At 34.5% G+C, this 20,000-nt stretch overlaps 6 protein-coding genes and 2 pseudogenes across 7 annotated transcripts; 5 read left to right on the forward strand and 3 right to left on the reverse strand.

Moving 5' to 3' along the window:
- The first annotated feature begins 2,604 nt into the window (after window positions 1-2,604).
- LOC122242238 (crustacyanin-A2 subunit-like) lies at window positions 2,605-3,310 on the forward strand (annotated as a pseudogene).
- Window positions 3,311-6,487: 3,177 nt separating this feature from the next.
- Window positions 6,488-6,973, forward strand: LOC122242237 (crustacyanin-A2 subunit pseudogene; annotated as a pseudogene). Its single transcript, XR_015191760.1, has 2 exons — window positions 6,488-6,648; window positions 6,747-6,973. The product of XR_015191760.1 is annotated as a crustacyanin-A2 subunit pseudogene (transcript).
- A 1,637-nt stretch (window positions 6,974-8,610) lies between these two features.
- LOC122242231 (crustacyanin-C1 subunit-like) lies at window positions 8,611-9,787 on the reverse strand. The gene is made up of 4 exons (XM_086545911.1): window positions 9,622-9,787; window positions 9,255-9,339; window positions 9,024-9,146; window positions 8,611-8,913 (listed from the first exon to the last, which is right to left on the reverse strand). Exons 1-4 carry the CDS (start codon window positions 9,757-9,759, stop codon window positions 8,666-8,668), a joined length of 594 nt encoding a protein of 197 aa, XP_086402037.1. The 5' UTR covers window positions 9,760-9,787; the 3' UTR covers window positions 8,611-8,665.
- Window positions 9,788-10,065: 278 nt separating this feature from the next.
- Window positions 10,066-10,964, forward strand: LOC122242242 (crustacyanin-A2 subunit-like). The gene is made up of 3 exons (XM_086545914.1): window positions 10,066-10,225; window positions 10,332-10,548; window positions 10,692-10,964. Exons 1-3 carry the CDS (start codon window positions 10,103-10,105, stop codon window positions 10,922-10,924), a joined length of 573 nt encoding a protein of 190 aa, XP_086402040.1. The 5' UTR covers window positions 10,066-10,102; the 3' UTR covers window positions 10,925-10,964.
- A 1,322-nt stretch (window positions 10,965-12,286) lies between these two features.
- On the reverse strand, window positions 12,287-13,319 carry LOC122242225 (crustacyanin-C1 subunit-like). Its single transcript, XM_086545912.1, has 4 exons — window positions 13,152-13,319; window positions 12,930-13,014; window positions 12,704-12,826; window positions 12,287-12,589 (listed from the first exon to the last, which is right to left on the reverse strand). The coding sequence occupies exons 1-4, from the start codon at window positions 13,287-13,289 to the stop codon at window positions 12,342-12,344; spliced, it is 594 nt and encodes a 197-aa protein (XP_086402038.1). The 5' UTR covers window positions 13,290-13,319; the 3' UTR covers window positions 12,287-12,341.
- A 259-nt stretch (window positions 13,320-13,578) lies between these two features.
- LOC122242236 (crustacyanin-A2 subunit-like) lies at window positions 13,579-14,556 on the forward strand. The gene is made up of 3 exons (XM_086545915.1): window positions 13,579-13,735; window positions 13,839-14,055; window positions 14,248-14,556. The coding sequence occupies exons 1-3, from the start codon at window positions 13,613-13,615 to the stop codon at window positions 14,478-14,480; spliced, it is 573 nt and encodes a 190-aa protein (XP_086402041.1). The 5' UTR covers window positions 13,579-13,612; the 3' UTR covers window positions 14,481-14,556.
- Window positions 14,557-17,190: 2,634 nt separating this feature from the next.
- LOC122242227 (crustacyanin-C1 subunit) lies at window positions 17,191-18,268 on the reverse strand. The gene is made up of 4 exons (XM_042999482.2): window positions 18,102-18,268; window positions 17,912-17,996; window positions 17,607-17,729; window positions 17,191-17,502 (listed from the first exon to the last, which is right to left on the reverse strand). Exons 1-4 carry the CDS (start codon window positions 18,237-18,239, stop codon window positions 17,255-17,257), a joined length of 594 nt encoding a protein of 197 aa, XP_042855416.2. The 5' UTR covers window positions 18,240-18,268; the 3' UTR covers window positions 17,191-17,254.
- A 284-nt stretch (window positions 18,269-18,552) lies between these two features.
- On the forward strand, window positions 18,553-19,446 carry LOC122242235 (crustacyanin-A2 subunit-like). Its single transcript, XM_086545918.1, has 3 exons — window positions 18,553-18,712; window positions 18,823-19,039; window positions 19,174-19,446. Exons 1-3 carry the CDS (start codon window positions 18,590-18,592, stop codon window positions 19,404-19,406), a joined length of 573 nt encoding a protein of 190 aa, XP_086402044.1. The 5' UTR covers window positions 18,553-18,589; the 3' UTR covers window positions 19,407-19,446.
- Window positions 19,447-20,000: the final 554 nt, after the last annotated feature.

A 20,000-nucleotide genomic window follows, 5' to 3' on the forward strand; every position in this document is an offset into this window, starting at 1 on the left:
GCGGGGCCGGAGTTCTGTGGGGTACGGGAGAAGACGAAGCCGAACTCGGACTTGTAGTTGTCCCAGTCAATGCAGGAATAGACGCAGGCGTAGTTCTCGTAGTCGGTCTCGATCACTTCATAGGGAGCGGCGAGAGCTGATGATGAAAGGAGAATCATTAGACTTCGCTTGCTTATGGATGCTTATTATATAATATGAAATAAAGATTGAAAAACTACATTTATTCTCTTATTACCCGAAAGCTAAAATAATTCTTCATTGATAAAGATCTACATTGCAAAAATTAACCAATACTTTAATCCCACACACACACATATAGCACGAAGTGTATGCTCACGAACACACATGCACACACACAAACACGTATATTTATATGTCTGTGTGACTTTTTTTTATTATGTTTATAAACACACACATACACACACACTCACACACGCCTGCCTTATGTCGGAAATTTGCGAGGCTCCCTACCTATGGGCGAGCCAGGCAAAAGAAACACTCTACCAACATAAATAGAAGATAAGGATAAGGATAAGCCAGATTTGCGGAGCAGATGCTACGCCGGGATTTTATGCACTGAGGCGAGCCCGCCTGTGTCAGCGTGGGCTGACTCGTGAGAGAATGTGTCACGAATATTGACGAGATCTGAGCTTGGTCCTTACCCAACACAGTGTCCAGTTACGTCAGTAACCGCCAGGTGACAGTGGAAACTCACGAGTTTGGACGGGGCTCGATTTACCGACCACAGGGATGTGAAGTCGACACACTACCGGTGAGCTACCAGGCGGTTGAGACAAATAGGAGAGATTTAGTTTCATATAAGAACACTAAATTTCTCTGTTGCTCTGTCAAAGAAAATGCGATTCCTGTCCTCTAATTTGTTCAGGAATCTAGAGTTGCTTGAAGTAAGAGGCCCAGTAAATGTATGTCAAGGGAAAACTTAAATCCCTTATAGCCCTGGCTGTAGAATTTTCCAACATCGTTGAAGAGAATGCATATGAAATGAATGACGGTAACTAACGGTGAAAGTAGGAGAAATACGAGCTCTGAAAGCTGAGCAAACATCAGATGAGCCTGAAAAGTTCTGGTATGCAGTTTCACTTGAGAAGTGTGGTGATGAGCCCGGATTCCTCAATCTCTCAAGATTAGTCATGAACCTATGTCACTGCCATTCATCTACTGAAGCAGAGCGGATCTTCTCTCTGGTGACGAATATAAAGACAAAAAACGATATTGACACCCTGAATGGATTAAGTCACTGTAAATCTCTGCTACTTTTGTGTAATGCACATCTTGGCAACCCTCCTTGCGACTAGTGGATAAAATGTATGAGAAGTGGCCATCGACATGAGTAACTATGAAAGAATCCCAGGAAGAAGGGGAAATAAATCCAGTAAATTTAGTAAGTAACTTGAATTTTAGTCCGCTTTCTGTTAATCTGGTACTTTTGGGCAGTCTGACTTGATACTATTGGAAAAAAAAACTAGATTGGCAAGCTTGGAGTAAGGAGCAGAGCTGTTGGACATGAGGATAGAAGTACAGTGTGTACAGGAGACGGGCGGGCGATAAGACGACAGAGCTGGGGCCGGCTGTAAACTGATCTACAAAGGGTCAAATGGCCAAGAAATGAATGATGGTGGGACTATCAAAAGATATACACTAGACGAGGAATTAATGGGCGGAATGAAAAGAAAGCTATGATTTAATCCAAAAGCTTAATGGTGGATATTACAGGACCAGCGGTTAAAAGGAGATCTTGAGGAGAAAGTGTTGGACAGGACAAGACCATCTGAGAGAGAGCAAGAATGGTGGGAAGAAAATAGTCAAGTGATTAGAAAGTTGAGCGTGGAAGATTAGGTAATGCCTCTGTACTATTGCCCCAGAAGAAATAAAAATTTGGTGGCGGAACGAAGAGGTGCAAAAAGCGGTTAAAGTAAGAACAAAAGGGAAAACATCTGGCATGCAAGAAGATAAAGAAGCGTTTACGGTTATTGAAAACAATTGTAAGGAAGGGCTAGAATCAAAGTATGAAGCAGCATGGGATTGCCAGACTGGACCTCTGTCCATGTTGGACTTCATCAGGGTTCTAATAGCTCCTATCTGTTTTACCTTACAATGGACATCTTATTAGAAAGGAGAAGAGACCAGTCCCCATTATGAAAGACAGAAGTATAAAAATCAGTTGGAAGAAAACTGAGTACGGAATTTTATAAATGAGAGTGTGAGAGAAGTTACAATTTTGGGAAATCATTTAAATAGAGTTTTAATTATCCGAAGTCGACAGTGTCAGTGTAGAAATATTAGGACGCAGAAATATTTCATAGAGTGCACACACACACACACACACACCCACACACGCACACACACACACACACACGCACACACACACAACCACACACATATATGTATATATAAGTACATATATATAGATTTATCTATATATATACATATGTACCCATGTGTATATAAAGTCATCTGTCAGAGTAAGGAATTATAGTAAAGTCTAACGACAACGTTTGTTATCTTCGAAGCTCCTCCTCCACCTTTGTATAGCATAAGTTTCCAGACACATAAAGCGTCAGAAATCACACATTACAAGCCATCATGTTGAACGCAATCGTTGCTGCTGCCCTCGTGGCTGTTGATGCTGCCGACGGTATTCCGACTTCGCAGGGTAAATTGCTATGCATTATCTTAGTATTGAATAATATCATTTTTTAAAATCTAAATACTTCATGATTATCTCAAAGTCTGATACCAAGATTCAATCAAACTGGTATCAAACCTAGATCATCGACAATGCCTACCAACCATTCACTCGCTGCATCCACTCCAACTACGATTATTCGGACTCCGACTACGGCTTCAAGGTGACCACAACCAGATTCAGCCCCAACACACACACACACACTTATATATATGTATGTATGTATGTATATATATATATATATATATATATATATATATATATATATATATATATATATATATATATATATATATATTGTCTACAGCTAATGATTCTCCTTTCATCAACAGCTCTCGCCGCTCCCTATGAAGTGATCGAGACCGACTACGAGAACTACGCCTGCGTCTATTCCTGCATTGACTGGGACAACTACAAGTCCGAGTTCGGCTTCGTCTTCTCCCGTACCCCACAGAACTCCGGCCCCGCAAGTGACAAGTGCGCCTCCGTGTTCCGCAGGAACGGAGTCGACTTCTCTACTTTCAATGTAGTTCCTCATACAGCCGAATGTGTTTACAGGGCATAGACTTATACCAAAACTTCAAAATAATGATTAGAGATATGACTTTGAGTGTTAATATCCTGGAAAAGAACCCATACCATATATGCACATATGCATGCACATATGTATATAAATACCTTCACAGATACATCTGTATGATTTGCCTTAGGGAAACGTAGTCCTATAATGAAGAGTAGGGCCAAGGCTGTTGATAAATTTCTTTCACTTTGATTTTTTTATATATAAAAAAAAAAAAAAAAAATCCAAAGAGCAAGTCTTCATCATCAGTGCTAAAATGAATTAACAAAGCACTTTCAGGTTTGGGTGAAATGCGTAAAATACGGTTTACAATATCAACAAAGATCAGTAGCTACATGTATAAAAACAAAATAAACAGAACGAAAACAAGGTACAAAACATGTACAAAATGAAATACACATATGAGAGAATTGCTAGTTGACGGCCAATTGAATGGTATAGAACTGTGTAGCACAACTGGTGGAGTTAAGCACTGGTTTCATCTTGTGTATACATTCATATATGTGATATATATATACATATATATGTATATGTATATATACATACATACATACATACACACACACACACACACACACACATATATATATATATATATAAATATATATATATATATATATATGTGTGTGTGTGTGTGTGTGTGTATGCGTGTGTGTGGAGTGTTTGTTTGTATCCATATATATAATATATAAACATATATAAACATACTTTATATATATATATATATATTCATATATATTCATATATATACATGTATATGTACATATATATGTATATATATATATATATATATATATATAGATAGATAGATAGATAGATAGATAGATAGATATAGATATACGCACATACATACATACACGCACATGTGTGTATGTATGTATATATGTATATATATAGGTATATGTATATATATGTTGTGATGGGTATAAGATGTCCCTACTACAACCTGTTTGTGTAAAAGGTATATATCCCAAATACTGACACCTTTTTGTGTGATGGGCAAGACGGGTCCCGTCCCTGGCACCCGAATATGTGGCGAGCAGAGATTGATCTAATTCCCACACATAATATATAAAGGGATGATGTTAAACGCGGTAGCTAAAAACATTAACAATATATTATAAATCAAGATATATATAGAACATTATTTACAATAAGGGGCACAATATGTACACGCGAAGGGGAGCTAAGCCTATCGCAAAGCTAACGAGATCTAAGCTATAAGTATATCGAGAACACTAAGGAAAACACAGACAATGCACAGTATATGAGTTAAGTCACTAAAGGCACTAGACACAACTCAACCTGGAATTCTTGAGGAGGAGGTCCTCTCGACTTGAAGGTCGAACTATTTCTGTATAAATCTATCTATGATATATTTTGAGCAGAGATACTGGGTTACTTGGAGGGGCAACTGTGACTCTTTCTCGTTGGGCAGGGAGCTGCCCGACTCGGCTGTGAATGGCCAACGCGATAATGACCAATTCTTGGGATGCGGTCAACTGGTCCGAATGCCCAAGGACGATGCAGCTCGGGACCTAGGGAAATGATTAAGAGGGTCACCAAAATCACATAACATGGAAGTTTAAGTTTTATAATGCTATAATTAATTTCATTTATAGTAGTATATAAATTCGTATACAAATAAGACCTTGATATATGTATATATATATGTGTGTGTGTGTGCATACAGATATATACATATAAATGTATGTAAATATATGTATATAAGAAAATATACACTATACATATACATAAATATATATATACACTTACATATGTATGCATATATATGTATATACATACATACATATATATATATATATATATATATATATATATATATATATATATATATATATATATATATATATATATATGGTATATATATATATATTATATATATATATATATAATACGTATATATATTGTTACACTTATTTATTTATCCATATATTTATAATTTTTATTCATATATTGACAATCTATTTATTAATATTGGATAATATTGGACTATATTTATATATTATATATATATATATAATAAAAGTATATACATTATATACATTTATATCATACATGTGTTATATTCGTATATGCACTTTACCAAGATATATAGCTGTATATATAATATATACAATATATTATCTATATATATATAATACCGATGTTCATGAAGCGGATTATAAAGAGAACAGCAAATAACGAGGACGTGGTACTGTGTATGTGTATGTGTTCCATATATGTGAGATAACACGCCTATATATAGTATATCATAGATCCACATATATGGAAGTAGATATAGCGTGTATGTTTTATATATATAGATAATAAATTTGCATAAATATTATATATATATGTTTTATTCTATTTATGCGTACACTCAACATACTACATAATCTATATGCATCTGTGAATAAATATGTATATATATATTTAATATGGCCATATATATATGCATGCAATATTTATAATATATTAATATATAGATATATTATAAATATATATGCATTATATCTAAGATATTTGCATAAATAAAGATATTTAGTATGCCGAATCATATGGTATTGTTATTTGTGTAAGGCAATACGGGCAATATGTATATCAGCATATAAAAAAAATATAGAAATGTGAGATATATATATAAGTAAGTGTGTTTGTATACATATATATATTCATACATGCACATACATATATATATGGATATATTTGTATTTGTGTTTGTGTATAAATAATCAGTATGTGTAAATTGACTTGCCTTCTGATGGTTAGGTTTCTGTTGCTCAAAGAGACTTCTCTCGTCTACCGATGGGCATTTCCCTGGAACGACAAAGTCAGGGATTTTGTCGGCAGCGACGACTGCTACAAGAGCGAGGCACAGCAACGACGTGTTCATGATGCTCTTGCTATCTCAATACTGGAAGAGATTGTCGAGTGTCTTTATATATGAAATGCGGCCGAAAGAGGCTAGTCACGTTGTAACATCTTATTCATATTACTGATACTGAAAAGATACGTTGTAAGTTCCAGTACCTTGTAATCCTTTTTAATGTGGTAGTCCATTTTTTAGGATTTAATCAAAATACATTGATTAGATTACAAGACTACAAGCTGTATCATTAATAAGAGGAATAAAAAATTCAAACTGATATTCGTCATGATCGAAGCTCCGCCTCCTGCGTTACTTGAGATATAAAGAGCAGGACTCACCATCAGATGTCACACACGACAAGCCATCATGTTGAACGCACTCGTTGCTGCTGCCCTCGTGGCCGTTGTTGCTGCCGACGGCATTCCAGACTTCGTGGTTCCTGGAAATTGTGCAAAAGTGGCCAATCAAGACAATTTCGATCTTCGTAGAGTAAGTTTTCTGTCATTACAAAAAAATCGAATATTTTTAGTTATAACATAACTCTTTTATGTTTATGGAGAAGTGTTAATACCGTTTGTTCCCCACAGTATTCTGGTCGCTGGTACCAAACCCAGATCATCGACAATGCCTACCAACCATACACTCGCTGCATCCACTCCAACTACGATCGCAACTACGATGATACGGCTTCAAGGTAACCACAGCCGGATTCAGCCCCAACAACGAGTACCTGAGACGGCCGCGGAAAGATCTAACCCCAACCAAGACTTCCCAGCTGCCCCATGCCATTGATTTCCCTACTGTACGTTGGTAACATTTTCTCTCCTCTAACTGATAACAACATATGTATTATTTAGTTAGATATCTATATATATTGATATATATACATATATATATATATAGATATATATATATATAGGTATGTATGTATGTATACTGTATATATATATATATATACTATATATATATATATGTATATATATATATATATATATATATGATTATATATATATATATATATATATATATATATATATATGATTATATATATGTGTATATATATATATGACTATATATGATTATATATATGTATATATATATATGACTATATATGATTATATATATGTATATATATATGACTATATATGTATATATATGTATATGTATATATATATGTGATTATATATATGTATATATATATGTGATTATATATATGTATATATATATGATTATATATATGTATATATATATGATTATATATATATACATATATATATATATATATATATATATATATATATATATATATATATATATATATATATATATATATGTGTGTGTGTGTGTGTGTGTGTATGTAAAATGTTTGTACTGTATGTATGTATATATATCATATATTTATATATATATATATATATTTACATATATACGTACTTACATATATATGTATGTATGTATGTATGTATATGTATATATATATATATATATATATATATATATATATATATATATATATGAGAAAGATGGTAGAATGTAGTAACACATTTAATATAGAAATACAAATTTTACCTCCCTGACCGGGACTCGAACCCGAGCCGTCAGATCGACAGACCCAGCCCTCAGTCCAATAGACCACATGACCCACTAAAAGAATTGTCTAACCAGACGTTTTACAACTGTCATGGAAATTAGCTATTTGCTCATAGCAAAGCAGTGATAGCGAGGCTTTACAGACAATTCTCTTGGGCATTCGCCAGCAATGAATCAGAAATTCAAGTCCCAAATCAGATTACCGAGGTTATATCTATGTAAGAAAGATGGTAGAATGCAAAAACGCATTTAATATAGAGATACAAATTTGACCTCCCTGACCGGGACCTGAACCCGAGCCGTCAGATTGACAGACTCAGCCCTGAATCCAATAGATCACACGACCCACTAAAAGAATTGTTTAACCAGACGCCTTACAACCGTCATGGAAATTAGCTATTTGCTCATAGCAGAGCAGTGATAGCGAGGTTTTACAGACAATTCCCCTGGGCACTCGACAGCAATGAATCAGAAATTCAAGTCCCAAATCAGGTTACCGAGGTTATATCTATGTGAGAAAGATGGTAGAATGCAGTAAGCATTCAGGATTCAGGACTGGGTCTGTCAATCTGACGGCTCGGGTTCAAATCCCGGTCAAGGAGGTAAAATTTGTGTGTATATATATATATATATATGTGTGTGTGTGTGTGTGTGTGTGTGTGTGTGTGTGTGTGTTTGTGCGTATTTGTGTGTGTGTTTCTATCTGTTTATTCAATTATCGACAACACATTTCATTAATGTATTTATATATTAATGTATTTTGTATGTGTTTATATACATATAGAGCTACTCATTGAAATATTTGTAAAGTATCTTATTGATATTACAGAACTCCTTTTGTTTCGAGTAATGAAAAGATGATAACTGTAGTACAGAGTTTATTTCATGACATGTGATAGGCATTCGTATATGCACTTTACCAAGACCTATAGCTGTTGTAAGGGCAAGATGAACCCTGAGTTGTTTTCGTGAAACGAGAGGGGTCAACACCGATGTTCATGAAGGCGGATTCACAACGCCTGTAATATCTATCAGAGAGACTTGGGGAACGGGAGAAGATGAAGGCGAAGTCAGAGTAGTAGCCGAAGTTATATCCAGTGCAGGAGTAGATGCAAGCGAAGTTCTCGTAGTCAGTGTCCAGAATCACGTAGGGAGCAATCCAGGCTGGAAAAGGGAAAATCGTGTCGTTTTTATACCATATAGAAGATTTCTTTGCATAAATCAGTTATGCATATTTGTTTTATGTCTATTTGCGTACACTCAACAATACTCACATGCTTCGTAGTCCACGGAAAGATGAGGTTCTCCGAAAGGATTTGGCAGAATCTGGCCATTGCGTGTGATTGCACTCCCCTTGGCGTCAATGCCAGTGGACTTTGCAGTGAACCTGGTTCCATCTGTGAATGCAATTTTGTGTGTATATTTCATTTAAAAACGGTGAATAATGCATGCAATCGGAAATAAAACTTAATCTAAGATAATTTGAAAACGCCATTAAAACTTACCGAAAGTATACTCGTTGCGGACGCACTGCTTGATCAGTTGGTATGGGTTGTTTGTAATGGCAACTTCGTACCATGTACCAGCATACTGAAATTTTAAAAATGTGAGCTATAGAAACTTACAATTTAATTAGAAAGAAATCCATTACGTTATTCATTAATACATATACATGCACACATACACACACCCACACCCACACACAGTCATACGTATAAATATACATACACACACATACACACATATATATGTATATACATATATGTATATATATATATATATATATATATATATATATATATATATATATATATATATATAAATGTGATTGTGTATATTGGTCACATAATTAGTATGTGTAAATTAACTTGCCTTCTGATGGTTAGGTTTCTGTTGCTCAAAGAGACTTCTCTCGTCTACCGCTGGGCATTTCCCTGGAACAACAAAGTCAGGGATTTTGTCGGCAGCGACGACTGCTACAAGAGCGAGGCACAGCAACGACGTGTTCATGATGCTCTTGCTATCTCAATGCTGTAACAGATTGTCGAGCGTCTTTATATATGAAGAGTGGCCGAAAGAGACTAGTCACGTTGTAATGTCTTATTCATATTACTGATACTGAAAAGATGCGTTGTAAGTTCCAGTACCTTGTAATCCTTTTTAATGTGGTAGTCCATTTTTTAAAGATTTGATCAAAATATATTGATTAAATCACAAGACTATCAGCTATATCACTGATAAAAGGGATAAAAAAATCAAACTGATATTCGTCATGGTCGACGCTCCGCCTCCTGCGTTACTTGAGATATAAAGAGCAGGACTCACCATTAGATGTCAGACACGACAAGCCATCATGTTGAACGCACTCCTTGCTGCTGCCCTCGTGGCTGTTGTTGCTGCCGACGGTATTCCAGACTTCGTAGTTCCTGGAAATTGTGCAAAAGTAGCCAATCAAGACAACTTCGATCTTCGTAGAGTAAGTTTTCTGTCATTACAACAATTTCGAGTTATATATTTTTTTTGTCATCACATATTTACACTGTGCTTGTGTAAAAATCTCACTATTATCGTTTCCCCAACAGTATTCCGGACGCTGGTACCAAACCCAGATCATCGACAATGCCTACCAACCATACACTCGCTGCATCCACTCCAACTACGATTATTCGGACTCCGACTACGGCTTCAAGGTGACCACAGCCGGATTCAGCCCCAACAACGAGTACCTGAGACTGCAGGGGAAGATCTACCCCACCAAGGACTTCCCAGCTGCCCACATGCTCATTGATTTCCCTACTGGTACGTGGGTAACATTTTGTCCCAAACTGATAACAACATATGGTGGAATATTTAGTTATATATATATATATATATATATATATATATATATATATATATATATATATATTGCCTACAGCTAATGATTCTCCTTTCATGAACAGTTTTCGCCGCTCCCTATGAAGTGATCGAGACCGACTACGAGAACTACGCCTGCGTCTATTCCTGCATTGACTGGGACAACTACAAGTCCGAGTTCGGCTTCGTCTTCTCCCGTACCCCACAGAACTCCGGCCCCGCAAGTGACAAGTGCGCCTCCGTGTTCCGCAGGAACGGAGTCGACTTCTCTACTTTCAATGTAGTTCCTCATACAGCCGAATGTGTTTACAGGGCATAGACTTATACCAAAGCTTTAAAATAATGAAAAAGAGATATGACTTTGAATGTTAATATCCTGGAAAAAGCAGCCATGCCATATATGCACACTTCAATGCACAAAACAAAACGTACATATCCAAGGACATAACGACATAGACACATGCTAACAGATGATCTATATATGTCTAGTTATACTAGTATATAAATTGGATATGTCCTTTAAACGTTATGATCTTACTGCTGCATATTTGTTTATTGCAAGTATTGAGGGCTTATACAAAATACAACATTGATCTCACATTTCTCTCTCCATATGTATGTATATATTCATATATATGTTTGACACGCATGTACTTTTATACATGCATATATATATATATATATATATATATATATATATATATATATATATATATATATATATATATATACATATATATTCACATACATAAATATATATACATATATACATATATGTGTGTGGAGAGAGAGATAAAGATAATGAGAGAGAGACAGTAAAATAGGGACAGGAAGAGACAGAGAAATACGAGTATGTGTGTGGGTACTGTGTATGTTATGTGTTCATATATGTGAGACAAACACACATATATAATATGTAAATTTATATGATTATATAAATATACATACATACATTCACACACACACATGCATATGTTTATATATAATTAATTATTTAATCATGTACACACACATACACACGTAAACGTGTGTATATATATATATATATATATATATATATATATATATATATATATATATATATATATAAAACAGATGGACAGATCCAGTAAAATGTAGGTCCATGCGTGGGTACTGTGTGTGTGTGTGCGGCCAAAGAGTATGCATTTGCGTGTGACTGTGTGTACGCATATGCACGAGTGTATGTCACTTAAATGCAAGAACGAGCATCAGCTCAGCCAAAAGAAGTCGAAATGATTAGGAAAAATACAACATAGAAGTTATATAGGATGATTCTGAAATAATTGTGTTGATATATATGTATATATATATGCATATACAGTATATATATATATATATATATATATATATATATATATATATATATATATATATATATATATATATATATATATATATATATATATATATGTATATATATATATATATATACTGTATATATATATATATATATATATATATATATATATATATATATATGTGTGTGTGTGTGTGTGTGTGTGTGTGTGTGTGTATGTGTGTGTGTGTATGTGTGTGTGTTTCTGTCTGTTTATTCAATTATCGACAACATATTTCATTAATGTATTTATATATTAATCTTTTTTGTACGTGTTTATATACATATACAGGTCTCCTTTTGTATTGAGTAATGAAAAGATGATAACTGTAGTACAGAGTTTATTTCATGACATGTGATAGGCATTCGTATATGCGCTTTACCAAGACCTATAGCTGTTGTAAGGGCAAGAAGAACCCTGAGTTGTTTTCGTGAAACGAGAGGGGTCAACACCGATGTTCATGAAGGCGGATTCACAACGCCTGTAATATCTATCAGAGAGACTTGGGGAACGGGAGAAGATGAAGGCGAAGTCAGAGTAGTAGCCGAAGTTATATCCAGTGCAGGAGTAGATGCAAGCGAAGTTCTCGTAGTCAGTGTCCAGAATCACGTAAGGAGCAATCCAGGCTGGAAAAGGGAAAATCGTGTCGTTTTTATAGCATATAAAACACTTCTTTGCATGAATCAGTTATGCATATTTGTTTTATGTCTATTTACGTACACCTTATAAGTAATACTCACATGCTTCGTAGTCCACGGAAAGATGAGGTTCTCCGAAAGGATTTGGCAGAATCTGGCCATTGCGTGTGATTGCACTCCCCTTGGCGTCAATGCCAGTGGACTTTGCAGTGAACCTGGTTCCATCTGTGAATGCATTTTTGTGTTTATATTTCGTTTAAAATCAATGAATAATACATATAATCAGAATTAAAACAATTCAAGAGAATATGAAAGCAGTACTGCTTACCGAAAGTATACTCGTTGCGGACGCATTGCTTGATCAGTTGGTATGGGTTGTTTGTAATGGCAACTTCGTACCATGTACCAGCATACTGAAAAAATAGAAATAGAAAAAAATCTTTGTTATACATAAATATGCATACAAGCATACACACATATACGTATAAATATGTCTTTGTGTGTGTTTGTGTATATTTATTACATAATCAATATGTTTAAATTAACTTGCCTTTTGATGGTTAGGTTTCTGTTGCTCAAAGAGACTTCTCTCGTCTACCGCTGGGCATTTCCCTGGAACGACAAAGTCAGGGATTTTGTCGGCAGCGACGACTGCTACAAGAGCGAGGCACAGCAACGACGTGTTCATGATGCTCTTGCTATCTCAATGCTGTAACAGATTGTCGAGCGTCTTTATATATGAAGAGTGGCCGAAAGAGACTAGTCACGTTGCAATATTTTATTCAAATCACTGTTATTGAAAAGTACGTTGTAAGTTCCAGTATCTTATAAACCTTTTAAATGTGCTAGTCCATTAATTAGGATTTAATCAAAATACATTGATTAAATCACAAGACTACAAACTATCAAAAACTCAAACTAATATTCGTCATGATCGAAGCTCCGCCTCCTGCGTTACTTGAGATATAAAGAGCAGGACTCACCATTAGATGTCACACACGACAAGCCATCATGTTGAACGCACTCGTTGCTGCTGCCCTCGTGGCCGTTGTTGCTGCCGACGGTATTCCAGACTTCGTGGTTCCTGGAAATTGTGCAAAAGTAGCGAATCAAGACAACTTCGATCTTCGTAGAGTAAGTTGTCTTTCATTACAACAATTTCGAATCATTTTTTTTTGTCATCACTTAATTACACTATGCTTGTGTAAAAGTCTTACTACCATCGTTTCCCCAACAGTATTCCGGACGGTGGTACCAAACCCAGATCATCGATAATGCCTACCAACCATACACTCGCTGCATCCACTCCAACTACGATTATTCGGACTCCGACTACGGCTTCAAGGTGACCACAGCCGGATTCAGCCCCAACAACGAGTACCTGAGACTGCAGGGGAAGATCTACCCCACCAAGGACTTCCCAGCTGCCCACATGCTCATTGATTTCCCTACTGGTACGTGGGTAACATTTTGTCCCAAACTGATAACAACATATGGTAGAATCGTGAGTTAGATATTTTGTCATGTATTCATACATACACACATATATATATTGTTTGCAACTAATGATTCTCCTTTCATAAACACATACACACACACACACATATATATATTGCCTACAGCTAATGACTCTCCTTCATGAACAGTTTTCGCCGCTCCCTATGAAGTGATCGAGACCGACTACGAGAACTACGCCTGCGTCTATTCCTGCATTGACTGGGACAACTACAAGTCCGAGTTCGGCTTCGTCTTCTCCCGTACCCCACAGAACTCCGGCCCCGCAAGTGACAAGTGCGCCTCCGTGTTCCGCAGGAACGGAGTCGACTTCTCTACTTTCAATGTAGTTCCTCATACAGCTGAATGTGTCTATCGGGCATAAGATAACAGTCCTCTATATTTCTTTGTAAACATGTCACAGGTATCCTGTATAGATGAAGTATAATTGGAACTTACAACATGTATCAGTATCCCCGAGAAGAAATTGTTTATAAGACGACAGAATCTGGAAAGTGATCGCACTACACTACGCTGAGGATGATTATTATCGTCAAGTTATGGCATATTTTTGATGTTTTTTTTTATTAGGTCATATTAACTAATATAATAAACTCAGCAAACTAGTCTTTAAGTGGTGTCTAAATGCATCTACAAGTTTCAAAATGACAGATATTGCTATCAAACTTGTTACATATCGTGACAACACACAATCACTGTACACATTGTACGCTTGTATGTGGGTATGTGTTTACAAACATCCACATATCTTTGGTCCCGTTGGTATAATGATGCTGGGGAAGATTTCAGCCACTTGGGGATACGGAAACTTATGGTCATAAAAAGTCATATATATTTACCAATATTTAAAACTATAAAGTACAGCTCTGTGTGGCGTAAGACGAAAGGATGGAGTTAGACAGTAGGTAAATATATCGCCAGTCTGTGACAACGAAGGCCGTCGCCATATCATCATTTGGTATACACTCCACCAGATGGTTATATAAGGAAGGTGTTGATGGTTTCTGAGTAGCAGACCCCGTACACCTATGGAGGCTGCAATAACGACACTTTCCACAAGTGTTTTATGTATATATATATGTATACACACACACACACACACACACACACACACACACACACACACACACATATATATATATATATATATATATATATATATATATACATATACATACAAATATGTATATATATATATATATATATATATATATATATATATATATATATATATGTATTGTGTGTATGTTGTAGATATGTATATATATATATATATATATATATATATATATATATATTGTATAATATATATATATATATACGTATATATATATATATATATATATATATATAATATATGTATATATATATACATGTATATGTATGTATATATGTATATAAATATACATATATATATATATATATATATATATATTCCTATATGTATATATGAATTTACTCCTTTATTCATAAATATTCATTAAAATGTGTGATTGTTCATAATCATGTGTGTTCTTGTGTGCATATGTGTGTATGTTTGTGTATATATATATATTTGTGTGGTTGTGGGTGTATGTATGTGTGTGTATGTTTATGTGTATGTATGTGTATGTGTGCGTTAATGAAAGCACCAACTGTGTATATATGTAAACAAAAATATATGTAATGCTCTTATTCTCACCTGTCACAGCCCTATACATCATAGTCTACAGAAACAACATGAAAAAAATATACCTACATAAATACACAAGATAGTACAGTCGGGATAAGAATCACGTACGCTGTGGCTTGAATCATCTTCTTCGTAATAGCAGTGTCATGCAAAACAGTTACTTGCACATTGAAATTGCAGACTAACGGTAAACACACACACACACAGAACGAATATAGTATGTATCAACACGTGGTGACTGCGGTTCAGAATTTGGCTCAACTTTTTCTTATCTTTGATTTGTTCGAAATTCGGATTATTGTTATTATCATTATCAATTAATTGTTGTTATCATTATTATTATTTCTACCATCATCATTATCATTATTTCTGTTATCATTATCATAAGTATTATTTTCCTTTATCATCGGCGTTATCACCCTCAATATAATTTTTAATATAATCATCATGATCATTATCATCATTATTATTGTCTTTGCTATTATTATTTTTGACATTGTCATCATTATCATCATCGTCATTATTATTGTAAGTATCTTACTCTCTTACTGTCTTACTCATTCATCATTATCATTATCATCATTTTTGTTGTTATCTTCCTCATTATCATTGTTATTACCATTGCTATTTTTATCACTAATATCATTATTTGTATTATTATTATGATCTTTAATAATAATAACATTATTATAAGTCTTATTGAATATCACTATAATTATTACTATTTCCATTATAAGTGTAAACATCATTGTTTTATTATTATAATTTATCATCATCGTCTTTGTCATTATCGTTATTATATTATTATCACTTTCATCATTGTTTCTATCATTTTATTATCATAATGTTTATCATCATCGTTATCATTGATAATTATTATTGATGATATATATATATGTATATATATATGTATATATATATATTTATATATATATATATATTTACATATATATGTATATATATACAGATACATATATATATATTATATAAATATATTATATATATATTATGAATATATTATATATATATTATAAATATATATATGTATCTATATGTATATACATATATATATACATATATATGTATATATATATATATATATATATATATATATATATATATATATATACATATATATTAAAATATATATATATATATATATATATATATATATATATATATATATATATATATATATATGTATAAATACACACACACACACACATATATATATATAACATATATATTACATATATATATATATATATATATATATATATATATATATATATATATATATATATATATATATACCTATGTGTGTATGTGTGTGTGTACAATCCATTCTATGAAATGACTTTGATTGAAATTATGTGTAAGGCACTCGAAATGAAAAGGGACCTTTTTATAGCTGATTTTATTCAATGGTATGGTATTCATCCATATATCAACACTTCCCTAATATTTTACCATGACCTATGGCTGTTGTAAGGGCAAGATGAACCCTGAGTTGTTTTCGTGAAACGAGAGGGGTCAACACCGATGTTCATGAAGGCGGATTCACAACGCCTGTAATATCTATCAGAGAGACTTGGGGAACGGGAGAAGATGAAGGCGAAGTCAGAGTAGTAGCCGAAGTTATATCCAGTGCAGGAGTAGATGCAAGCGAAGTTCTCGTAGTCAGTGTCCAGAATCACGTAGGGAGCAATCCAGGCTGGAAAGAGGAAAATTGTACCGTTATTCATATCATACAAAACAACACTTTCAAGAAATGAAGTAAACATATCTATTTGCGTACAACTAATCATTAATACTCACATGCTTCGTAGTCCACGGAAAGATGAGGTTCTCCGAAAGGATTTGGCAGAATCTGGCCATTGCGTGTGATTGCACTCCCCTTGGCGTCAACACCAGTGGACTTTGCCGTGAACCTGGTTCCATCTGCGAATATTTATTTATTTATTTTATGTTTAGTTTAAAAACTATGAAAATGCATACATGCAAGAACAATAAAACGAAAGGTTCCATCTGCGATTTGTTTAAATAGTAAATAGCAATACCAAGTGTGCACGCAAAATATATGGGTAACTTAAAACTAGTTTTGCAACTATAAAAACACTTACCGAAGCTATATTCATTGCGGACACACTGCTTGATCAGTTGGTATGGGTTGTTCGTAATGGCAATTTCATACCATACACCAGCATACTGTAATTACAAAAAATGCAGTAATATATGTTGCACATATTTGAAAAAAAAAAGAATACACTGTTCCATTAATGTTAAGACTAAGCATATGTCCAATAAACTTACTTTCGAATGATTAGGTTTTTGTTGGTCATAGAGGATTTTCTCGTCAACAGCAGGACATTTCCCCGGCACGACGAAATCGGGGATTTTGTCGGCAGCAGCGACCGCCACGAGAGCAAGGAACAGCAGCGAAGTCTTCATGGTGTTCTTGCTATGCCAGTGGAGCCAAGGAAGCTCGGATGCTTCTTTATATAGAAAATGTGGGTCAGTAACGTTGCACAAGTCCTATGTATATATATTCTAATTACAATGCAAATCTAAAGGAAATACATTACACTTTTTGTTTCCAGTATATAACTCCGTGAAGTGCTAATCTAGAGGCATTGATGGCATAAAGGACAATCCATAGAACAGATATAAAAATGTTTCATAGTAAAGTCTAACGACGACATTTGTAATCTTCGAAGCTCCTCCTCCATCTTTGTATTGCATAAGCATCAAGACACATAAAGCATAGAACTTGCGTCAGAAATCACACAGTATAAGCCATCATGTTGAACGCACTCCTTGCTGCTGCCCTCGTGGCTGTTGTTGCTGCCGACGGTATTCCAGACTTCGTAGTTCCTGGAAACTGTGCAAAAGTGGCTAATCAAGACAACTTCGACCTCCGCAGGGTAAATTGCTGTGCATTATCTTAGTTCTGAATGATATCTTCATTCTTTATTTTTATTTAAATACTTCATAATTATCTCAAAGTTTGATACCAAGATTCAATCCCCAACAGTATTCCGGACGGTGGTACCAAACCCAGATCATCGATAATGCCTACCAACCATACACTCGCTGCATCCACTCCAACTACGATTATTCGGACTCCGACTACGGCTTCAAGGTGACCACAGCCGGATTCAGCCCCAACAACGAGTACCTGAGACTGCAGGGGAAGATCTACCCCACCAAGGACTTCCCAGCTGCCCACATGCTCATTGATTTCCCTACTGGTACGTGGGTAACATTTTCCCCCATATTGGTTCAAACATATTTTATTTATATATATATATATATATATATATATATATATATATATATGTATATATATATTGCTTGTAACTAATGATTCTCCTTTCATGAACAGTTTTCGCCGCTCCCTATGAAGTGATCGAGACCGACTACGAGAACTACGCCTGCGTCTATTCCTGCATCGACTGGGACAACTACAAGTCCGAGTTCGGCTTCGTCTTCTCCCGTACCCCACAGAACTCCGGCCCCGCAAGTGACAAGTGCGCCTCCGTGTTCCGCAGGAACGGAGTCGACTTCTCTACTTTCAATGTAGTTCCTCATACAGCCGAATGTGTTTACAGGGCATAGACTTATACCAAAGCTTCAAAATAATGAAAAAGAGATATGACTTTGAGTGTTAATATCCTGGAAAAATGAAACCACACCATATATGCACACTCCTTGTAACAAACAAACACGTAAAATTTCAAGAACATAACCTCACACGCACATGTTAACATAAAATGTATGTACTGTATACGCTGCATAATATAAAAATTGGATATGTATTCATAACTTCATGATGCTACTGATACAGATGTGTTTATTTGCATGTACTGTGGGCTTACACAAAATACAAAATTAATCTCCCCCCCCCCCTCTCTCATTCTCTCTCTCTCTCTCTCTCTCTCTCTCTCTCTCTCTCTCTCTCTCTCTCTCTATATATATATATATATATATATATATATATATATATATATATATATATATAACATATATATACATATATTATATATAATATATATATATAATAGACACTTGTACCAACACAACACACATACATATATTACATACATATGTATATATACATGTTCTTATAAGTTACATGAAAAATACATATATTCATACATATGTATATATACATGTTCATATAAGTTAAAGTACATATATATATATAGAGAG

Source organism: Penaeus japonicus, unplaced genomic scaffold, assembly GCF_977035675.1.
Source record: "Penaeus japonicus unplaced genomic scaffold, GWHDUDI00000001_assembly GWHDUDI00000017, whole genome shotgun sequence".
In the NCBI taxonomy this organism is placed as follows: domain Eukaryota; kingdom Metazoa; phylum Arthropoda; class Malacostraca; order Decapoda; family Penaeidae; genus Penaeus; species Penaeus japonicus.